At 40.5% G+C, this 21331-nt stretch overlaps 1 protein-coding gene across 6 annotated transcripts in view; it reads right to left on the minus strand.

Annotated features, from left to right (window-relative positions):
• The window catches only part of LOC125451333 (uncharacterized), a 99457-nt gene that overhangs the window by 45833 nt on the left and 32293 nt on the right, over window positions 1–21331 (minus strand). For 4 of the 6 annotated variants that reach the window (XM_048528348.2, XM_048528346.2, XM_048528347.2 and 1 more), the window contains 2 exons: window positions 10721–10860; window positions 1922–2045 (listed from right to left, as the gene is read on the minus strand). In XM_048528348.2, the coding sequence (XP_048384305.1) occupies window positions 1922–2045; window positions 10721–10860 (264 nt within the window). The remainder of the gene's footprint in view (window positions 1–1921; window positions 2046–10720; window positions 10861–21331) is intronic. The other 2 variants (XM_048528345.2, XM_048528349.2) reach the window with 2 other exon arrangements.

Below are 21331 nucleotides of genomic sequence, written 5' to 3' on the forward strand. Positions count from 1 at the left end.
CCTTAGATTAAACCACCACCAATCATGTCTCTCTATTCAAGACAGCAGCCTTATGATCTAGCAAGACTATGGCAACTTTTTATCTTTAATCCCAATAAAGGGGAGGTCATGTCATCCACTAAATATGAACCATCTGTCTCAAGCCTGATTAGGACATCTAGCAAGTGATGAACTACAAGGTGCCTTCAGAGACTTCAAATGGAAGTAGGAAGGATTAATTTGAACATTTATCCATTGCTAATGGGTAACTGAATAAATAAAATATATTAATATGCTTCTGAAATGGAAAAAATCATTCCAGACAGGAAAAGAGCTTCTTGAGGTAGACCAATACTGGCTCTGGCCCATCACCTTTCTGGACAGAGGAGAACTTTATTTGAAATGATCCATGCTGCCTTTGGTGTAAGATTTTGGCTGTTGGAAGAATATGGAAAAAGGAGGAGACTTCTGTAACGGGGAACAGCTTCATCCAGGACCAGCAGTTGTTGAGGAGAATGCCACCTTTAGCCATGAAAATTTACATATACCTGCATCAGGACCATTAAACTGTTCTTATTGGTGATGGGTGGAATAGCTCTTCTGCTGATTATCTGACGTTATATATGCGAACTGCTGGTCTTTAAATTGGTCCAAAATTACTCCTAACTTTGATCCCTCTTTCTGGGGGATTTGTGGTTCTTGAATTACAATGTTAGCGTTGTCAGAAGTAGAATCACAGTGGTTGAGTTTATAGGTTTGAGAAGCAACTGTTTTAGTTAAATGCACATGAGGGTGTTGAGCTAAGTGAGGAGTGACTATGCAAGGGTACTGGCATATTATAGGGAATTAGTGGCCCTTACGTCTGGGGCAAGTTGTAGAACAGCTTGACAGAATGTCAAGTGAACACTCAATGGGCTTTTTACAAAAGGTTTGAAAAGGAAAAATAATTTTAAGCTCTGAAATACATTCAACAATGCATGTGTATGGATTATAGCTAAATTAAAAATGCAAGGAGTTGGGGGATTGGGTAGTTAGGTGGCAATTAGCTGAAAAATACTGATATACTGCAATTTTTCTGGGAACAGGATACATATGAGAGAGTACAATAAAATCTAAAGGGAACACTGGAAAAATATTGAATTACAGTCGGAAAACGTCAAGTGGAGAGATGGGATTCAAAAATATAAGCAGGGCTTTGAGGGAGTTAAATTTGGAAACAAATTGTTGCTTCCCAAGAGAAATCACAAACTCAAAGATCAGACAATGTAGAGTAGAATCAAGGTAGAATGAAAGAGTGTCCCTTGTTTGAGAAGATCAGGAATGTAGTGCTCTCTTGGCATGGAGAGAAATCAGATTGCTGTCCCATGGGCACGTTTGATTTGTATTTCTTATAATTCTGAATACTTTATTTACTTCCTTTAAAGTAAAAGTGAGATCTAATTCCACAATGCAGATAACCCCTGCCACCAAAGCACACGTAGACAGACCGTTGAATCCTTAAAGTCAACGCTCTCTCCATTCTTCTGAGTGTATGGCTAGATGCAACTGATCATGCATGGAGACCTCACCCTATCCTTAGGAGCATTTTTCCTCTCTGCACACACATTACAACAGGACACGCCTGTCAGGATTCAATAGTTAGAAAGCAGCTCTTGCCTTCCATACTGTGCCACATTACTGCAATGCACTAACCTGATGAACAAAGGTTTCAATTCATAAGAAAACAGTTAAAATTGAACAGTTTAAAAAAAAATTATCCTGACAATTTAAACAAAGTTCTGGAAATATTCAGTAGGTCTGGTAGAGAAAGAGATTTAACATTGCAAGTTGACTGTGACCCTTTTTCAAAACAGGTGCTGCTAGACTTGCTGAATGTTTAAAGCACTTGTTTAATTTCAAATTTACAGTGTGCACAGTTTTAAAAAAAATTTTGACAACACACCCATCCTCCTCGCTCTTCAGACGTTCATTAATGATGCTAAGCAGCTTTTCTTTTGCTTCCAGTGCCTGAGTAAATGCTGAGGACCACACTGATACTTTCACTTTCACAGGAGCAGAGATCAATCCTATAAAACAAACATTATGAGGAAACAATTCATTTCAATTGCAACTATTAATTGCACAGTTAAACTTTAGCCTGTTTGATCATGAGACTGTACATCAATCAGTAAATTGCATCCCCGTGACTGAATCCCAAACAGCATTCTTACACTCTTCCTGTACATCTGCGTATTCCTTCCCTAAATTAACTTGCTATATCTAACACATGGTGTGTCAGTGCTCAGACTTCCCACATTTCCCAACATAGAGATAGAAGCTGGTTTTAAATATATAGAGTCATACAGCACAAAAACAGGCCCTACGGCCCAACACGCCCATGCCAACCAGGTTTCCTAAACTGAACTAGTCCCATTTTCCAGTGTTTGGCCTGTATCCCTATAAACCCTTTCTATCCATGTACCCCATTCAGCTGTTTTTGTTTAAAAACAGAGAATCCTTCTCCCATTCAGTATAGGAGTGTTCCACATCAACCAACCAATCTGCTAAATGCCTCACTATATCCAAATTCATCGAGTTACACATTAGATAAAATTTAAACACCACTCTTGGTGAAACAACACATCTAAAAGATCAAATAAATTCATATTTCTATAATGTTGGCTGTCATCAAAATTTTGAAAATTACCTCCCAATATCAGTGTTGCCTTGTGAGATAATAAGAACTGCAGATGCCGGAGTCAGAGATAACAGTGTGGAGCTGGAGGAACTCAGCAGGCCAGGCAGCAGAGGAGCAGGAAAGTTGATGTTTTGGGTCCTGATATTTCTTCATAAAAAGGATCCGACTTGAAATGTCAACTTTCCTCTTTCTCTGATGCTGTCTGGCCTGCTGTATTCCTCCAGCTCCAGTGTTATCTCAGTGTTGCCTTGTGTTTATTTTGGGTACAACTGATTCTGCTGTTTTAAATCAGATGATTTCCAAGCTGTCAATGAAGGAACTGTTGCTTGTGTACTTGGGAGAGGGCTATCAGTGCCAAAGTGGAAAATGATTTGAGATGGAAAGGTAATCACATGGGAGAAGTGGGATGAGATGGCATGGGAAGGATGTAACAGCAAATAGGCGTAGTAAGGAAGAGGGTAGGCAAGCAAAGGGAGGCACTGGATAGACAAGACTAATATGGGAAGAGTGAATGTGATGATATGTCTAGTTAAGTAAATCTTTTGCAGATATCAGTTCTACTGTAAGAGGTAATGCTATCAAACCTTCAGGGACACCAAGCAATTCAGCAAAATACTGTAAGCTAGACCTTCAGTGATTGCATTACATTCTATCAATTAAGTCAAATTGAGCACAGGTAGAATGGTTTGACAGATTCCCTCCCAATTCTATGCATATGGTATTTATATTATTCTCTGGTCAACTACAGATTATTTCAAACAACTGAAACATTTTGTTACATTGACTTGCCGGGGCGGGGCGGGGCGGGGCGGGGCGGGGGGGGGCACCACGGAGGCTCAGTGGTTAGTACTGCTGCCTCACAGCGCTAGGGGTCCCGGTTCAATTCCGCCCTCGGTAACTGTGTTGAGTTTGCACGTTCTGTACTTGTGCAAGTCAGGTGCATTGGCCATGCAAAATTGCCCATAGTGCCCAGGGATGTGTAGGTTATAGATACAGCCATGGGGAATGCAGGGATAGGTAGTGGGGTCGGTAGGATGCTCTTTGGACAGTAGGTGTGGATTTGTTGGGCTGAATGGCCTGCTTCAAATGATTCAAGGCATTCTACAATTCTATGACCCACAGTCAGGCTCAAAATGCCTCTCCTCCTCCTAGTGAGGAACAGCTGCACCCCAACTCTAAAGGGCTGCAAGAACGGTTTCTCACTATAGTTAACTGTGCTTGTAAGTTGATTTTGTCTGTGAACCATTATCAAACAGTACCACTTGGTCAGTAGAAGGTACAAATTGGCCACTGTTCAATAAGTTGATAACTGCCCGAATTATCCAGCAAATTCAATTTTGATACTGAAGATCCCAACGTTAGTTTCCTTATACCCAAAAAAAATTCCCTCAAGTAAAAAGAACTTTAGGAATCAAATCTACTGTGATACTGAATAATATGCACAGTAGATAATCTAAAAAGGAGAAGTAAATGAGGGCTGTTGACTAGTGATTACATGCAAACGCAAGGAAAAAAGATAGGCAGATATAATGGTGAACAGCACATTATAGTTAGTCAAGAAATACAATGGACAGATGCCATGGAAAGAAAAATTAGAAGGCAAAAATATATCAACTATTTAAACGAGTGATTGAAAGGATATTGATCTAATGCATTCCATTAAAAGAGAAGGGAATGTGTTAAGATGTGAAGATCCTTACATTAGGACCAATTTAGAATCAAAATGCAAAACTTCAAAGAAAAAAACTTGCATAAAACTTTTTACATGTTCAAGACATCCGATCAACACGTCTAAACATTGCAGCCAATAAATTACTTTTGAAATAGAGCTTCTGTTATGATTCAGGTAATACTCTGGCAATTCTGCACACAGCAAATTAATTCATAACCGAATAATCAAATTATGAACTTAGTTGAGGAAGAATGATGATCAGAAGAACAGGATGAACTTTTGCTCTCCTTGCCAGAGAAAACGAGGGATGGAGGCAGAGAATGTCAAGTGCGGGGAGAAACTGAAGGAGAGCATAGATACAGAGCAAGTGTTTCATTTTGGACAGAGAACACAATACTGAAACCAGAGAAGTACGCAAGGGGGATGGATAACTGAAATATCAGTGGAGATTGTTATCTGAAGAGAAATGAGTTAGAGGTTATTGAAACTGAATATAGACAAATTAGCAATGCATATTGCTTAGTAAGGATCCCAAACAGAAATTAGAAAAGAAATAGGAGGTTATGTAGACAATTTTCAAGAATTCTGTGGAAAGGAATATCGTCTGTGCTAGAGGATTGAAGTAAGACAAACTCAAAGATGACTAGAGATTACAGAAAATTACCTATTGATAAATAAGCTTCAGCTCTTGATTAAGTTGGGAATCTTTCATTTTGGTAAAATTGCACTACACACGTGGGCAAGCAAGACATCCTTTTGTGCATTATTAGATCAGATTGCGAATGCTTAATCCTAGCAGATTTTGAGGCAAACCTCACGAGAAGAGTTATGGTAACCTCAATTTTTTCCCCCATATGCAATTAGGAAGCACCTCTGGACAAAAGGACAAGCAGGCCAAATGTCAAAAAGGCTGAAGAGGTGAACTTTTTAAATTTTCATTTTAAACACTGCAATGCTTTTAATCACCCTCGAACTTCTACCCACCAATAGTAGCACATCACCCTATGGCCAGTGCTGTTACTGCAAGTAAAGACTGAAATTGCATTTTATTACAGCAAGCCATGAAGACATATTTTACCAGCGCTCATCGGTTCAAGATTGTAAAAGCTTACAAATATTCAAAGATCATTCTATTACTCAGAAGGTCATGCTGAGAGGTCATAATTTCATAACAAACCATACTCAGGTGTGACACTTGAATCTCGAGTCAGAAACCTGGAATCAAACCCCACTCCAAGACATTAGCACAATCCAAATTAACACTGCAGTGCAGTGCTGAGGAAGTGCAACATTCAGATGAGTCTTTAGTAGCTCACAGGTGAATTGAAAAGGTCTCTGGGGAATATCTGAATAAAGATTCACCTGCTGCCTGGCGAACACTTACACCACATCCGACACAAGGAAATCAGATTTTTAAAATTATTTCACAGGATGAGCGCATTGCTGGCTAGGCAGTATTTACTGCCCACCCCTAATTGCTGAGAGGGCAGTTAAGAGCAACCACATTGCTGTGGGTCTGGAGTCACCTGCAGGCCAGATCAGGTAAGGATGGCAGTTTCCTTCCCTAAAAGGGCATTACTGAACCAGATGGGTTTTTCCTGACAATCGATAATGGATTCATGGTCATTATCAGATTCTTAATTCCAGATATTTATAGAATTCAAATTCCACTATCTGCTGCAGAGGGATTCAAATCCAGGTCTCCAGGATATTATCTGGATTTCTGGATTAACAATCTAGCGATAATACCGCTAGGCCGTTGCCTCCCCATATGTGGTCCCTGTTGTCTGCAGAAATTTCTGTTCACAGCAGCACTAGAACATAGAAAAGTACAGCACAGTACAGGCCCTTCGGCCCACCATGTTGTGCCGTGGATTAATCCTAATCCAAAATTAAAATAACCTAACCTACATTCCCCTCAATTCTCTGCTGTCCATATGCACGTCCAACAGTCGCTTAAATGTCACTAATGACTGCTTCCTACTACAATGACACAGAGTAAATAATTGGATCTAAGGTGTGTAATCCAGAGGTTGTCACAAAACCATTAAACTGCAAATTCTCTTTCATTATTCCCAAAAAGCCTTAAAAAGGAGATCAGAAGATGCAATTCTTTGACATACATGTTGGAGCCATCTGTAACATTAATAGCTCAGCTTCAGGTAATGCTGAAATATTCATTTCATCTTGGAATAGATTATTCCAATACAATCCTGACCAGATTCAAAAGTTCTATCTTCTGTAAATCTCTCATCATCCTAAGTTGATGCCTGTGCTCATTTCCTGACTCATATGTAGTCCTATTAATCATTGTGCTCACTGACCTATATTTACATTCTCACCGTAAAAATTGTTGGCAAGCTCCTCATGGTGTCATTCCTCACTACCCTTGCCAGGCCTACATATATCAGATGTCTGTATTCCTCTAAAATCATGTCCTCTAGAGGGCAACATTTAATTGGGAGTATTGTATGTAGCTCTGGGACACCCTCCCTACCTCCTAGCAGGCTCCGTAAAATCTACATCTTTGATCCAGCTTCTGGACATTGGATGCAGTATCTTCTTATGTAAGATGATGTCAAATTTTGCTGTTACACTCCCATAAAGTACTTTAAAAAGTTACTATTGAAGTCCCAAACCTACCAACGCCAACCCACCCAGCCTGCACACTCCTAGATGCTATGAGCAATTTAGCATGGCTAATCCACCTAACCTACATATCTTTGGACTGAGAGAGGAAACCGGTGCACCCAGAGGAAACCCATGCAGACACAGAGAGAATGTATGAACTCCACACAGACAGTCACCCAAGGCTGGAATCAAACCCAGGTCAATGGTGCTGTGAGGTAATAGTGCTAACCACTATGCCGCCCACGTTTTTGTTAATTTCTCCTCCAATTGTTTCCAAAGCAACCACGTCATCCCTCGCTTTGTGATTTGGTGCATTGATCTAATCTCACTCTGTCTCTCCAGGCCATCACTGACCAAAATGGGAGGGCAAGAGAGAAGGGAGAGAGGGGAGTGGTGTCTTAGACTGGAACACAAGATAAAGGATATAGATAAGACATAGTGGGCCATCAGTGCTTCACCTGTTCAATGAGACAGGCTGATCAGCTCAGGAAAAAAAAATCCTCCTCATCCTCTGTTATCCACAGGCAACCATTACTCTGTGATTATGCCCCCTGGTCCTGGACTCTTCCAGTAGGGGAAAACAATTTCTCAGCATCTGTCAAACCCCTTTGGAACCTTACATGGTTCAGTAAGATTGCCTGTCATTCTTCCAAGTCAAATGATTATAGACTCAACCTACTTAAGATTTCCCCAGAACAGAATTCCTCCAAACAGATAATCAACCGGGTGAACCTTCACTGGACTGCCTCCAATGCCAGTATATCTTTCAACAGAAAGAGAACCAAAGTGTTCATAGTATTCTAGCTGTGATCTGACTGATGTCATGTACAGTTTTAGCCAGACTATTCCACTTCCCTTTGAAATACAGGCCAACAGTCCATTTGTCTTCTTTATTACCTGCTAAAATTCAATTAGTATTTCATAATTCATGCAAAATGTCTTCCAAATCCCACCATGCTGTAGGTTTCTGCAGTCTTACCTCATTTAACTAATATCAGCTCTTCTATTCTTCCTGGCAAAGCATACAACCTCACATTTCCAAACATTATATTCCTTTTGGTAGGTTTCTGCCCACTCACTCAACCTAATCTCTTTCCATTGACACAGTATCAACTATATCAGTTTTCTTCCCACCAATCTTTGCTTTCACTTTTTTCATCCAAGTCATTAATATATATCGAGATGTGGCCCAGGCACTGATCCTGTGGCACTCCACTAGTTACTAGTTGTGATTCTGAAAATGCCTACTTTAAATCGGCCTATAAAAGTTAGCTAATCTACAGCTAATCAGTCGCTATGCTACTGTACTACCTCAATGTCATGGACTCATATGCATTTTGGAAATCTAAATATATTACCATATACTTGTTTGCCTTTATCCATCCTACTTCCTACCTCCTCAAAAGAATTCTATTAAATTTGTTAGACATTAGTTCCTCGTCTTGAAGCAATGCTGATTTTGCTTAATTTTAAATGTATTCCTAAATGCACTGCTATTACATCCTTTACAATAGACTCCAGCATTTTCCCAATGATAAATGCTTAGTTAACTGGCCTACAGTTGCTGGTTTTCTGGCTCAGTTTTAGAATAAGAGTGTAACATTGGTTGTTTTGCAAACATATGGACTTTTCCCGCACATTCTTGAAAGACCACTGCTCGTGCATCCATGATCTCTGGAGGTACTTCTGTTCAAAATCGTGGCACACATGATCAGGTCCAAGTGCCTTATCAGCTTTTAGCACCTAGTTTCCCTAGATCTTTTTCTTCTAGGATGTTGTTCGGTTTATTCTCCCCCCCACCATCCCCAATTCCCCTCCACTTCTTAATTCAGTAAACTTGGAATGCTATTTATGTCCTCTACCGTGAAGGCTGATGCAAAGTGATCCATTTGTTCAGCTCTTCTGCCACTTTCTGGTTCTTAATTATTATTTTCAAAGCCCCACTCTAAGGAGCCTATGTTCACCTGGAGCTCTTTCTTTCTATGCATTTGAAGAAGCTTCTACTGTCTCATTTTATATTACTTGATAGTTTGCCTTCAGTTTATATTCTCAATTTTTAATCTTTTTTAAAAACTGATTTTTAAAACTTTGCCAATCCTCTGGTTTACCACTATTTTTTGTCTTTTTTATCCCCTTTTAATTTGATATTATTCTTAACCTCCTTGGTTAATTATGGTTGCTTTATCCTCTCCCTAGAATCTGTACTCCTCACTAGAGCATATCTTTGCTATGAGTCATGAATATTATCTTAAAACAACTGCCTTTGTTCCTCAACTATTTTTTATGCTCAATTCCTTTCTTAGTCCACTCCAGCCAACTTAGTCCTCATTGTTATGAAATTATCCTTAAGTTTAGAACAGTCGTTTCTGATCCAGGTTTCTCATTCTCAAACTGAATGCTAAATTCTAAGTTATGGTCACTGTTCCCAAGGAGCTATCTTAGGAGGCAATTTATTAAACTTGCATCATTGCACATTGCTGGATCTAAAATAGCTTGACATCCCTGGTTGGATCCACAACATTTTGTTTAAAGGAAGCTGTCCCATATACATTCCATGAATTCTTCCTTTAAGCTACCTTGCCAATTTGAATTTCCAGATGCACATTAAGATCAATTCACCCATAGATTAGTGCCGTGTATTTTTTAACATGCCCTATAATCTAATGACTTATTCTGTGTCCTACAGAATACTTAGTGTTGGAGGGGCTTATAGGCTACCCTTATAAGTATCATCTTCGCTTTGTTAATTATCATCTCAAAGCATATAGACTCTACATCTTCCAATCCAACAGGATTTCTAGTGATTGGACTTATTCCATCTCAAACCATATATCTGTCTTTTCAAGAAGTTACACACTCCCCGTTTATTGAGCACTGAGTTTTGATCTCCTTCCAACCACATCTCTGAAATGGCCACAACAGCATACCCATTAACGTCTACCTATTGGCACCATTAATTCATTTATTTTAAGCACTATGCACAATTAAGCAAAGAGCCATTAGTTTTGCCTTTTCACCATATTATCCCCATTGACATCATTTGCTGCTGTCTTCTTATAATTGTATCCTGTCCTTCCTTGTTTCACTGATTGTTAGCATCAATATAGTTCCCTGCGATGCTGCCATATCCTTCTGCTTGTAAGCCTGCATAGCCCTGCTCTCATCTTTCTAACTAGTTTAAAGCTCTTTCTATAGTTCTAGTTATTTGATTCACCAGGACACTGGTCCTAGCATGATTGAACAACATCCAACCAGTACAGGTCCCTTCCACCACAATACTGATGTTTGTGTCCCACAAACTAAAATCTGTTCCTCCCGTACTAATCTCTAAGTCACGCATTTTGATCTGTGCCAGTCTGTCCATGCCTTAAGTTGTGATCCTGTGATTATTACCTTGTAAGTTCTGCTTAGTTTAATGAATGCAATTTGATGTAACAGAACACAAATTCTTTAAAAGAAAAACCAGATGAGATCTAACAGCAGAATTACTAACGCATGTGAGAAATGTACAGAAAACTGGAATTAGACACAGTGGCAAATTAAAAGTCTGAAGAATCACCAGGAGAGCTCAAATAAGATCAGAGGGATACTAAAAGGAATTAAGAAGTGAGGAGGAAAGATTGGACTAAGTAGTTCATGTAATGATAAACAACATATAGAATTGTTGAGCTAAATGACAGGCCTCTGTACTAAAATGTTGTGCCCTTCTATGATTTTATATTGTTGCCACCTTTTGTCATTCACCCAAATTGAATCCTTACCATGCCAGTGTTGCGTTGAAAGCTGTGTAATCTGTTTGGAGAGTGCTGCAGATTCCTCTGCATCAACATTAAGAAAAATTCCTAGTACCAGTTCTGTAGCCAAACGTTTGAACATAGTATAAACTGCAACGGGCTCACTGCTGGTGGAATAAGAGTTTAAAAAGAGGTCAAAACTCAATAGGACAAGAGGTGCATTTAAAACATCTCGTGGAAGAATAATTTTGGTGAAAATTCTTTTCTTGAGTAATTTCCAATCTGCTGCTCAGATGCAGTGTGAAATTCCACCACTTTTTAAGTGACAAAAGAATATTATTCAGTACATACAGGGAACAACTTCAATATAGATTACGCTTAATACTTCAAAAATCAGGCTCTGTTCTTAAAAAAACTCAATTTATAGGCAGAAACAGAAGTAATGTAAACATTGGACACTTCGTAATAAATTAATTTTATCTTTTGAGCTAAGTGACAGTGAACTGCAAAGGATTAGACTTCATCCCGATTGATACAAGTTTAAAATAGAATTGTTCTTGGGCTTTGGGACACACTGGCAAAGCCACATCTGTTGCCCATCTCTAGTTATCATGTGGTGGATCTTCTTGAATCACTGTAGCCCTTCTGAAGGTGCTCCTGTTAGAGTTAGGTCAGGATATTGATCCAGTGACAATAAACAAACAGTGATTTATGTCCAATAATAACATGATTTCACAAACAACTTCTCAAGGTATGAAAATTATAGTGCAAGAGAAAAGCCAAGTAGTTCATTCATCTCCTTCAGGAAGGTAAAATGCCTACCTGGATCCTTTTTTTCCGATTATTGTTGGCCTACATACCTGGATTCTGGCTTACAAGAAACTCCAGTCACACACAATGCGGTTGTTGATATTTAAGGCCGTCAAGGGAACCAAAACGCTTAATTAATACTTGGGATGAGGACCAAACTAGCAAAGTCAACATTTATTTAAGAACCCAACTGAAAGAAAATATGTTTGCAAATGATTTCTGCTGTGGGAACTAGGCAACTCTACCATTTACAATGGAGATATTCTAGTTTGACTTCGCTATTCTACCAAATGTCACTTTATTCCATATCATACCAACTTGACTTTATTCCAAATCATACAAAATCACAGCTTCAATTTCCCAGTTTTGAATAGTGAAAAGAATAACAAATAAATGTGAGGACAAGTGAATTGCATCAAGTAATCACATGACAAATACAGTGCTACCAAAGTGATTCACTTTAAAATTAAAGATATTCAGAACCAATTGTTTCAGCAAAATGAAATTTTCAATCTCTCCAAAAGGCACTAGGCAAACCAAAGGCATGTTTGTATCTATTAGAAAAACTCTGCGTTCCTGGTGACTCCATTCTCTCCCCAAACTACCACCTCGACTGGGCAATATTAACACCGTTTGCCTACATAGAAAGCCACATGTGCAACTTTGCCCAGGTTGGCAGTACAATTATTGACAAATTTAATAATTATGTGAAACTGGTAGATATATTTAAATATAGGCAATATGAGGTCAACAGTTTCGAAACAACAAGTTGTTAGGCCTCACTCAAGTTTCATAGTAGAAATCAAAGCCCTGCTATTCTGGAATCCTCATGCAAGTTAAAGATTCTATCAAAGTATGCAAAAAATGTCCCTGATTTAACGCTATGTTTAGACTCAGGTGAACAGAACACACAGACCAGGTTTTGTATTCAACAAGCTTTACCATTCATTACAATTAAGTAGATTCTAGTTACAGATAAACAACAAGAGAACTATGGCAGTTATCTCTGCTAATTAAAATTATAAATCCCTTATAAGCTGCACATCCCCGCAACGCACGCGGACAGACAATACAACCACAGGCAAGACAAAAAACATTGGTGTTACTGGCAGAGAGGAAAAACCTGGGAAGACAGTTTATTGGTCCCTGCCCATAGGATTCGCTGAGATGATCCTTTTGCTCACCAGGACTTAATCACAGAGTTGTAAAGCACAGAAACAGACTCTTCGGCTTCAGTCAGATATCCTAAACTGATCAGTCAGCACTCCTATTCATTTACCCATCCAGATGCCTTTTAAAAATCGTAATTGTACTAGCCTCCGCCACCTCCTCTGGCAGTTTATTTCGCAGATGTACCACAGTTTGTGTAGAAAAAGTTGCCCCTCAGATCCTTTTTAATACTTTACCCCTTAACTTGAACCTATGCCATTTAGTTTTGGACTCTCCTGTTGTTCTTCAATGTATTTTCTCCAGAATCCTTTTCATTCTTTGCAGGAGGCACAGGCACTTGGTACATTGCAAAGTATCCCAGTCATTGGTCAAAAGCCACAACTTACAGCAACTAGCATGGTAAAATAAATTGTTTTTTTCATGCTCAGGTTTCTTTTTACTGCAGAGAGAGACATGCACCACCTCTCCTTGCAAAGGTCCAAATGTTGATGGGTACATTGCTCACACCTACAAGTTATTCAGCTATCCAACCACGTAGTTGTTGATGGGATGACGACTTTTGTTATTAACAGCTAGTCACAACTGCACAAACTAATTGCTACTCATTGTACACCACCACCACAACCCTTGCCCCCCAAAACCTGGTGCAAGCCCCATCTGCGATCAGCCTTTCCCCACTGGTTGAACAGAGCAGCAGCGCATAACACCGCATACAGAGTTTAAGTATCATTTAAAAAGTGCAGCAATCCCGTCCCCAATCCGTCATTTTAAAAACATAGTCCTTTTCCTATTTCAGTCCACAAATACAGAATTAAAAGACACCGTCTTTACAAAGTCCTATTTTAAGCAGCCACCCATGTAAACATAGGTCTTCCTTTTTATATTTATTTAATAGAAAATGAATTAATGTCAGCCTTTATGACTAGAGTCAAAATAAAAAGATGACTTTCTGTTCAGTTTACTATTAAAAATTGAGGATGGGGCCAGATTCCGGGGTTCACACCACAAGTTCCTAGCACCTCAGTTTTCACTGGAATTGGGCAAGGATGCAGGAAATGAGGTCCCACCCTGCACTCCTGACTGGCTGGCTATGTTGCAAAGTTAGATATCGCCTGTCACTTGGGCTTGTTGAGGAGTCAGGCCAGCTTTTCAAGTGCTTGTGAACCATATAGCCTGGATGAGGGAAGCTTTTGAAAGATTATTTCAAAAAGGTCTTACTAACACTTCCAATGTCAACTCATTCCAATCAATCCCTCCCAATGGCCCTGGCAACAGAACCAAATGAATCCAAATGTAACAATGGCATCCATAGCAAAGCTGTAACAAAACAGCCAAAAATTTATTTTAAAAAAAAGTTGTTAAAATTATCCAATAAAAGTGACCAACTAAGCTTTTAAATAATCAATAGCAGCAACTTCCAGCACTTACCAACTCTATCTTGTTGGAAATTCAGATTTCCATCATTTGGAGACAGCTACAGACATAAGAAAATATTTCCTGACTGACAATTCTATTTTCCCTCAAGATTTAATTTGTCAATGGTTCAGTGTTTATTAATGCAAATTAGAGAGGTTTGAAGTGATTGCATTTTCTTCTCCTTTAGGTCCTGACTGACCAACACTTTTATTGAGTTATGTTAAGGCAAATGTGCTATTTTCAAGCTTTGCAACAAATGCAATTGATACAATTGCGATCATTGTTTTGGTATACGGCGCATGAACATAGAAGTGCTGAGTTGGCATGGAGGTTATGCAGGGCCATTAGGATTAGGTGGGGAAAGGCATGTGGAGAGGGTGAAAAAGTGAGGAGCAAAGGGCAAATAAAATTATAGTATTGATATCCCACAGAATCAAGAAAAGCCTTCTAAATCAGCACTTGGCAGACTGCCTTTAAGAGGATTGGGCCCCACTTCAGCATGTGCCCATCACGTCCTTCCCTGGAATAAAAATCATAGGTGGAATTTTCACCTCTGCAGTGAGGTGACAGTAAAGCAAGAACGAAAACAATAAGATTCTTGATGCAAAGAAAAATTCTCCTCATTTCCCTGCATGAGTCTTAAATAGCAACTTCAGATCTTCCCACGGAGAGGCAATGATACTTCCATGCATTTGAATATCAAACGCCAACTTGCCCCATTCACACTGTCCGCTTCTATTCTTCCCCGCTCTCCTTTGTTGCAAAACTAGATAGTCTAAATTCCTGATAAGTGAACCAGAGCTCATGGATTGCTGTCCAGAAGCAGGAATGTTATAATGGCTGGGAAAACATCCCAGCACGGTCCATGAACATCATCCTCCTGCTCCCAGACCAACTCAGGCCTTCAATACTTCACATTGGAGCTGATGAACATCCACTACTTGCAGAGATAATGGGAACTGCAGATGCTGGAGAATTCCAAGATAACAAAATGTGAGGCTGGATGAACACAGCAGGCCAAGCAGCATCTCAGGAGCACAAAAGCTGACGTTTTCTCACACACCACCCTACCAACCTCCGGATACAACGCATCAGCCTCCGACACTTCCGCCATTTACAATCCGACCCCACCACCCAAGACATTTTTCCATCCCCTCCCCTGTCTGCTTTCCGGAGAGACCACTCTCTCCGTGACTCCCTTGTTCGCTCCACACTGCCCTCCAACCCCACCACACCCGGCACCTTCCCCTGCAACCGCAGGAAATGCTACACTTGTCCCCACACCTCCTCCCTCACCCCTATCCCAGGCCCAAAGATGACATTCCACATTAAGGAGAGGTTCACCTGCACATCTGCCAATGTGGTATACTGCATCCACTGTACCCAGTGCGGCTTCCTCTACATTGGGGAAACCAAGCGGAGGCTTGGGGACCGCTTTGCAGAACACCTCCGCTCAGTTCGCAACAAACAACTGCACCTCCCAGTCGCAAACCATTTCCACTCCCCCTCCCATTCTCTAGATGGGATGTCCATCAGGGGCCTCCTGCACTGCCACAATGATGCCACCCGAAGGTTGCAGGAACAGCAACTCATATTCCGCCTGGGAACCCTGCAGCCATATGGTATCAATGTGGACTTCACCAGTTTCAAAATCTCCCCTTCCCCTACTGCATCCCTAAACCAGCCCAGTTCGTCCCCTCCCCCCACTGCACCACACAACCAGCCCAGCTCTTCCCCTCCACCCACTGCATCCCAAAACCAGTCCAACCTGTCTCTGCCTCCCTAACCTGTTCTTCCTCTCACCCATCCCTTCCTCCCACCCTAAGCCACACCCCCAGCTACCTACTAACCTCATCCCACCTCCTTGACCTGTCCGTCTTCCCTGGACTGACCTATCCCCTCCCTACCTCCCCACCTATACTCTCTCCATCTTCGGTCCGCCTCCCCCTCTCTCCCTATTTATTCCAGTTCCCTCTCCCCATCCCCCTCTCTGATGAAGGGTCTAGGCCCGAAACGTCAGCTTTTGTGCTCCTGAGATGCTGCTTGGCCTGCTGTGTTCATCCAGCCTCACATTTTGTTATCCACTACTTGCAGACTGCTGCTAATTCGCTTTGTTTGCGGGGACAGCCAAGTATCTACACAGGACAGATTTGGTCTGACCATAACACACCCAACTTACTGCTCCTTGCTTGCTTTCTTAGTTTTTGTTGACATTAGCATTTACTTGGAGACAATCTAGCCTGTTTCTTCCTACACAATGATTAAATTACTGAGTTGGGCTGCCAGCCACTATATAGATCACATTGCTTTATTAACATACAACATCTCCAATGTTCTGTTGCGTGCTGCCAGCCCATGGTTTGCACTGCTTTCTTAGCTCAGAGGGAAAGGCAGACAGCTTGAGATGGTGCGGTGGACTGAACAGTTAATTTGATCAGTCACAAATGGAGAGAAATTATCTCGGTACGTAGTATGGTGCCATCGACAGAATTGCAGCACATTCCAGCAGTTTTTGTGGTCAGTAAATTGCATGTGGTTCAAGCAAACAGCCATGTAGAGAAGTCAAAAGGGACAATCCTCGACGGGATAAAGGGGAAAGACAGTCAGTCATGGGGTATCACAGCATTCATTCAAATGGCCAGTCCAATTCTAGTACAGTCAAACACGTGGTCCTACCAAAAGTCTGGGAACCATGTGCTTGCAGTCCATAGATAGACCTGCAGGCCTGACTGTGGGCCAAGTATTATGGGTAGATCATTTCAGGTGCTTTTGAGGGAGTCTTGGAGTTGGGCCAGTTCTTCTTGAAATGAGACAAAAGGAGGGACTGAGTATGATGGAAGCTGATGAAGAAGCAGTTTGAGGTCATGCATGAGCAAGCAAAGTGATGAGTGTCCTCAGGTGAGTGGGAAGCTTAGAGGGTACAAATGCTTAACAGTTTGAAAGCATGAGGTGAGTTTGAGTCCTCAAGTAATGATGCAAAACTGACAGGTGTAGTCCAATATGCGTTATTGAGAAGCCTGCACAGTGGCAGAATTAGACAGAGTACTAGCCATGAGGTATCAGAGAAGAACTTACCCTTGTGGATCACAAACAAACGCTGATCTCCTCTGTGCCCTGCTGGGCATCCCTTTTTCACTTGGAACATAGCTCTGACCTACGCCCCAATTCCCGTTTGATCTGTTGGCACAGTCATCAGGAAAAATGACTGCTTGCCTCTTCATCACCATGCCTGCCAGCATATCTTGATCTTTTGCTCTAGAAGCAGGGAGCTGGTTTGCCTTTCCTCTGCAACATTGTCCATGTCAAGCACCACAGTATGAAGGGTTGTTCTTGACTTTGACGTATCTGAAGTAGCGTGTGCAGCTGAGCTTTTAATTTGGCAAGAGTAGCATGTAAACCATAAAGTCTGGCACTGATGCCTCATCTGACACTTGATTCCCTCTGAATCATTACCCAAAGTCTCAGCTGCATCATTAGTAAGGTAAGCAGAAGATGCCCAGGCTTTTATATTTGTTAATTCTGCAGTTGTGATCATCAGACATGAATTTTGAACAATGTTAGCTGAAGGAACCAATGCAAGTGCTTCCCTTATCTGCCAGCAGAATTTTGTACACCCGTGATTCTATTGCTAGAACACAGCAGTGAGTCTTTAATGTAAACACAGAAATCCAAGGCGCAGATGTCATCCAGATGTCACACAATCACAGGAACTGCAAAAGCAGTAAATATAAAAATATGCTTACCTGTAAATTGAGACCCAAATGACAGCATTAAGCCTCAGGACAAACTAAGCCTTTGGTGTTTCTCGGTTATCACACGATAGATCATATATGAAAATGCCATCAATGATAAACCTATCCCAACAATATAAAACTATTCCATAACAAACCATAAAAGTAAATGGAAACAAAACAAGACATATCAATGATTCAACAGCAGCTGGAGGTTTTACTTATGTGGAGGCTAATATTTTAGTAAACTGTTATCTTCAGAAATTTTCCTATTTTAAAACACAGAAGGTAAATAAAAATGGAGCATAAAATCATTCTATACAACAAAAATTAAAGTAAAAGCATACATAATTTAACAATTTGTAGAAATACAATGCAAATTTTACACAACAGATGTGCTTGAAAATTTAGCAACTGCTTAGTAATTATAATGTTGTACTTGTTTATATGCTTCATCTATCCTGTGCCTGAGGGGATGGACTATGTCAGTTCCCTGCCTCAAACACGAAGAAAAATTCGGTATGCCTAGAACCTAAGTGAGCCTTCCTCCACAATCCTTTATACTTCCTGATGGGCCTCCTCTAAATCCTCCTCCCTTCAGCACACCTTTCAACACCGCCTTCAATCATCTGTGACATATGGAATCCTAGATAGTCTTGTCTAACTTTACTCCCAAACTTTAAAAAACACATTTTTTCCCCAACAAAGCTTTCCGTAACCTTTCTTAACTTTGATGTGGAGGTGCCGGTGTTGGACTTGGGTGAATGAGGTCACAAACCACACACCAGGTTACAGTCCAACAGGTTCACTTGAAAACAAACTTTCGGAGCGCAGCCCCTTCATCGTATTAAAGATGCTGGTTAAGTAGAAGTTATACATTCATGGTAACTTTGCAAAATTGCAACGGTGGTGCTTAGAGACTGGACTGTGGAGATGGATATCCATCAAGGGGAGACTTCAATATCCAATAAATCCAAAAGAACAGGTTTTGTCAACTAACTGCTGGCCTCAGGAACAGCAGTCTTAAATGGAAATAAAGAAGATAGTCCAGGCAGGCAGACAGTTTGCTGCATTACGGAAGGACTGGAGGTGCCAGCTTAAGGGAGATGCCTAGACAGCATTTCTGCTAAATTTCATTGGCTTACCCAGCATCATGCCTAAAAATGGCCAAACGTGGCAAAAGATTTCAGAATGAAACTTAAATTACATCTTGCACAAATCAAATGCCCAAAATCTTTTATGCTAGTTTGGTTGATCTTGGTTTTAGAGACAAAATATTGCAGGCTGTATCCATGGCCGAATTAAGCACATGTTGTTTCCAACCCTTTCAAATTGCTTGGTTTTGCTTTGCTACAAAGGCACAACTAGATGACCTTGGAAAAATTAATAAACTGTTCAAGAAAAATGGAAGAGTGCACCACATGATCCTGCAGGGAGTGCACTTTCTGCATATGTATGTGCATTGTGGTGTTGACATGGCAGGCAAAGTCCTACATAGCTGCAATTTCCAAATCCAGCCAAAACAAAGATGATGTGGAAAGGGGTAGGGATGGTCCCAGGTTCACCAATGAAAAATCAGGATAAGCAGAAAACTCTAGGAGTAACATCAAGCATGGGAATCTCTCGAGGAACACTGTAATAGATACTGATCTGGCAGTATCTATGAATAAAATGGAAATGAGGACTGCAGCTTGTGAGTGGTCACTGAGGGCTTGGGGCCAGAGGTAAGCAAGAGGCAGCTGGACAGCAGGGCACAAGCAGAAATTTCATCTTGCGTTTGAGGTAGAAACAGTGATGAAATCATCAAGCAGAAATCAGTGGCGACCGGTAAATAGGGGTTAGATGCTGTGTTTGGTGGGAGATGGGGTGCTCACCAATGACTCTCTTGATGAGGAAAAAATGACACATGCAATGGCACAGTGCAAGCCAGGCCACGGGGTGCACACAACCGTGGCCAAATCAACATCTAGTTTTACAGGAATTTTTTAATTATTTGAAAGTGGGGTTATCTAAAGGTGAACTGAAGATACTCATTAAAAAAATGCCAACTTGCAATAAACTGATTTTTTCACTGTTAATTAAACTGCCTCAGGATTCCACACAAAAATATCAAGAAATTAATTGTGCAAAATTTTTAAAATCATTGTATTCCAAAATGTTGGTATACAATGGTCCTTGAAAAACTTGCATCTGAGAGAGTTTGTAAATGAATGAATGGAAGCATAACAACATCACCTCAAAACTAATAAAATTTTCCAATTGGATACCATTGTACACAACTGGAAATATCACTGTAGGATGTTGACCTAATCTAGTAAGTTTGACATCAATTTAAGTAAAAAAGATCAAGTAGAGATACTGAAATAAACAGGTACTCCTGCTCATTGCAAAAGCCTACAAAATTGATAATATGTTGTTTAGTCCACCTTCAATGTCCAGCATTGGTGACCATTTTCAACCTCAAGCAGAAATAAATTAGTCAGTCAGTTGACTTATTTGTTGCAAACAATGCGTTTGCTAGATTCACCAGCAGAACAATAGCAACTGCGTTTCAAAAGGCATTTGGAACTCTAAGTGCCTGGGAAAGCAAAGTTGCCTACTATTGAATAGATACATACTGGCACAAAAGTATGGAGACTGTGACTGCCAAGCATAGGTAGAGATCTTGCAGAGGCAGTTAGAACAAGATTTAAAAATACGTATGATTGTACAATAATATGGTATACTCAGGACTTCTTGTCTGTCGCACAATAAAACATGTTCCTATGTCCCAGTGAAACCTTCACCTTATCCCAGTGCCATATTTGGACCTTTCAACGTTCCTTCCTTTAATCTGGCTGTATGGATTTGATTTTCATTTGATCCATTTTTGGCACACGTGCCTAGGTGCAGTGAAAAGTTCTGTTTTGCATGCAGTACAGGAGGATCATACCATACAAAAATTACTGGGTGGCTGAACACAGAGCAAGGAGGAATACAGAGTTACAACCGCAAAGAAGGAAGGTGCATAAAAAGCAAGATCAACACTAGATTTGAAATTTGACAGGTCCATTCAGAAGTCTAATTACAGTAGGGAAGGTGGTGTTCTTGAACCTGTTGGTACATATGTTTAAGGTTTTGTTTAAGCTTCTACCTGATGGAAGAATAAACCTGGGTGGGAGGGAGGAGCTTCTTTTGGCTGAAACATTAAACCAAGCCTCTACTATGAGACCTGAGAGTGACACAAAAGATCACAGGTTAGTACTCAAAAAAAAGCAAGGAAGTTCACCCAATGTCCTGACCAAACTTTATCAACTGCCATCAATGAAAAAATAAATTTGACATATATCTTATTACTAGCAATGCACACGCTGGTTGCTGCACTTCTTTACAATAGTAACACGTCAAAAGCAGTCATCAAGAATTGTAACGGAGTGTCTGAAGAGGCTGATTGCAAAAGTGCAACCTAAAACTGTTAATGTGCTAAATCTTCCAAAAGCTCTTTACCAAAGCATTATCAAGCAATTCAAAA

Source organism: Stegostoma tigrinum, chromosome 3 (genome assembly GCF_030684315.1).
Source record: "Stegostoma tigrinum isolate sSteTig4 chromosome 3, sSteTig4.hap1, whole genome shotgun sequence".
In the NCBI taxonomy this organism is placed as follows: domain Eukaryota; kingdom Metazoa; phylum Chordata; class Chondrichthyes; order Orectolobiformes; family Stegostomatidae; genus Stegostoma; species Stegostoma tigrinum.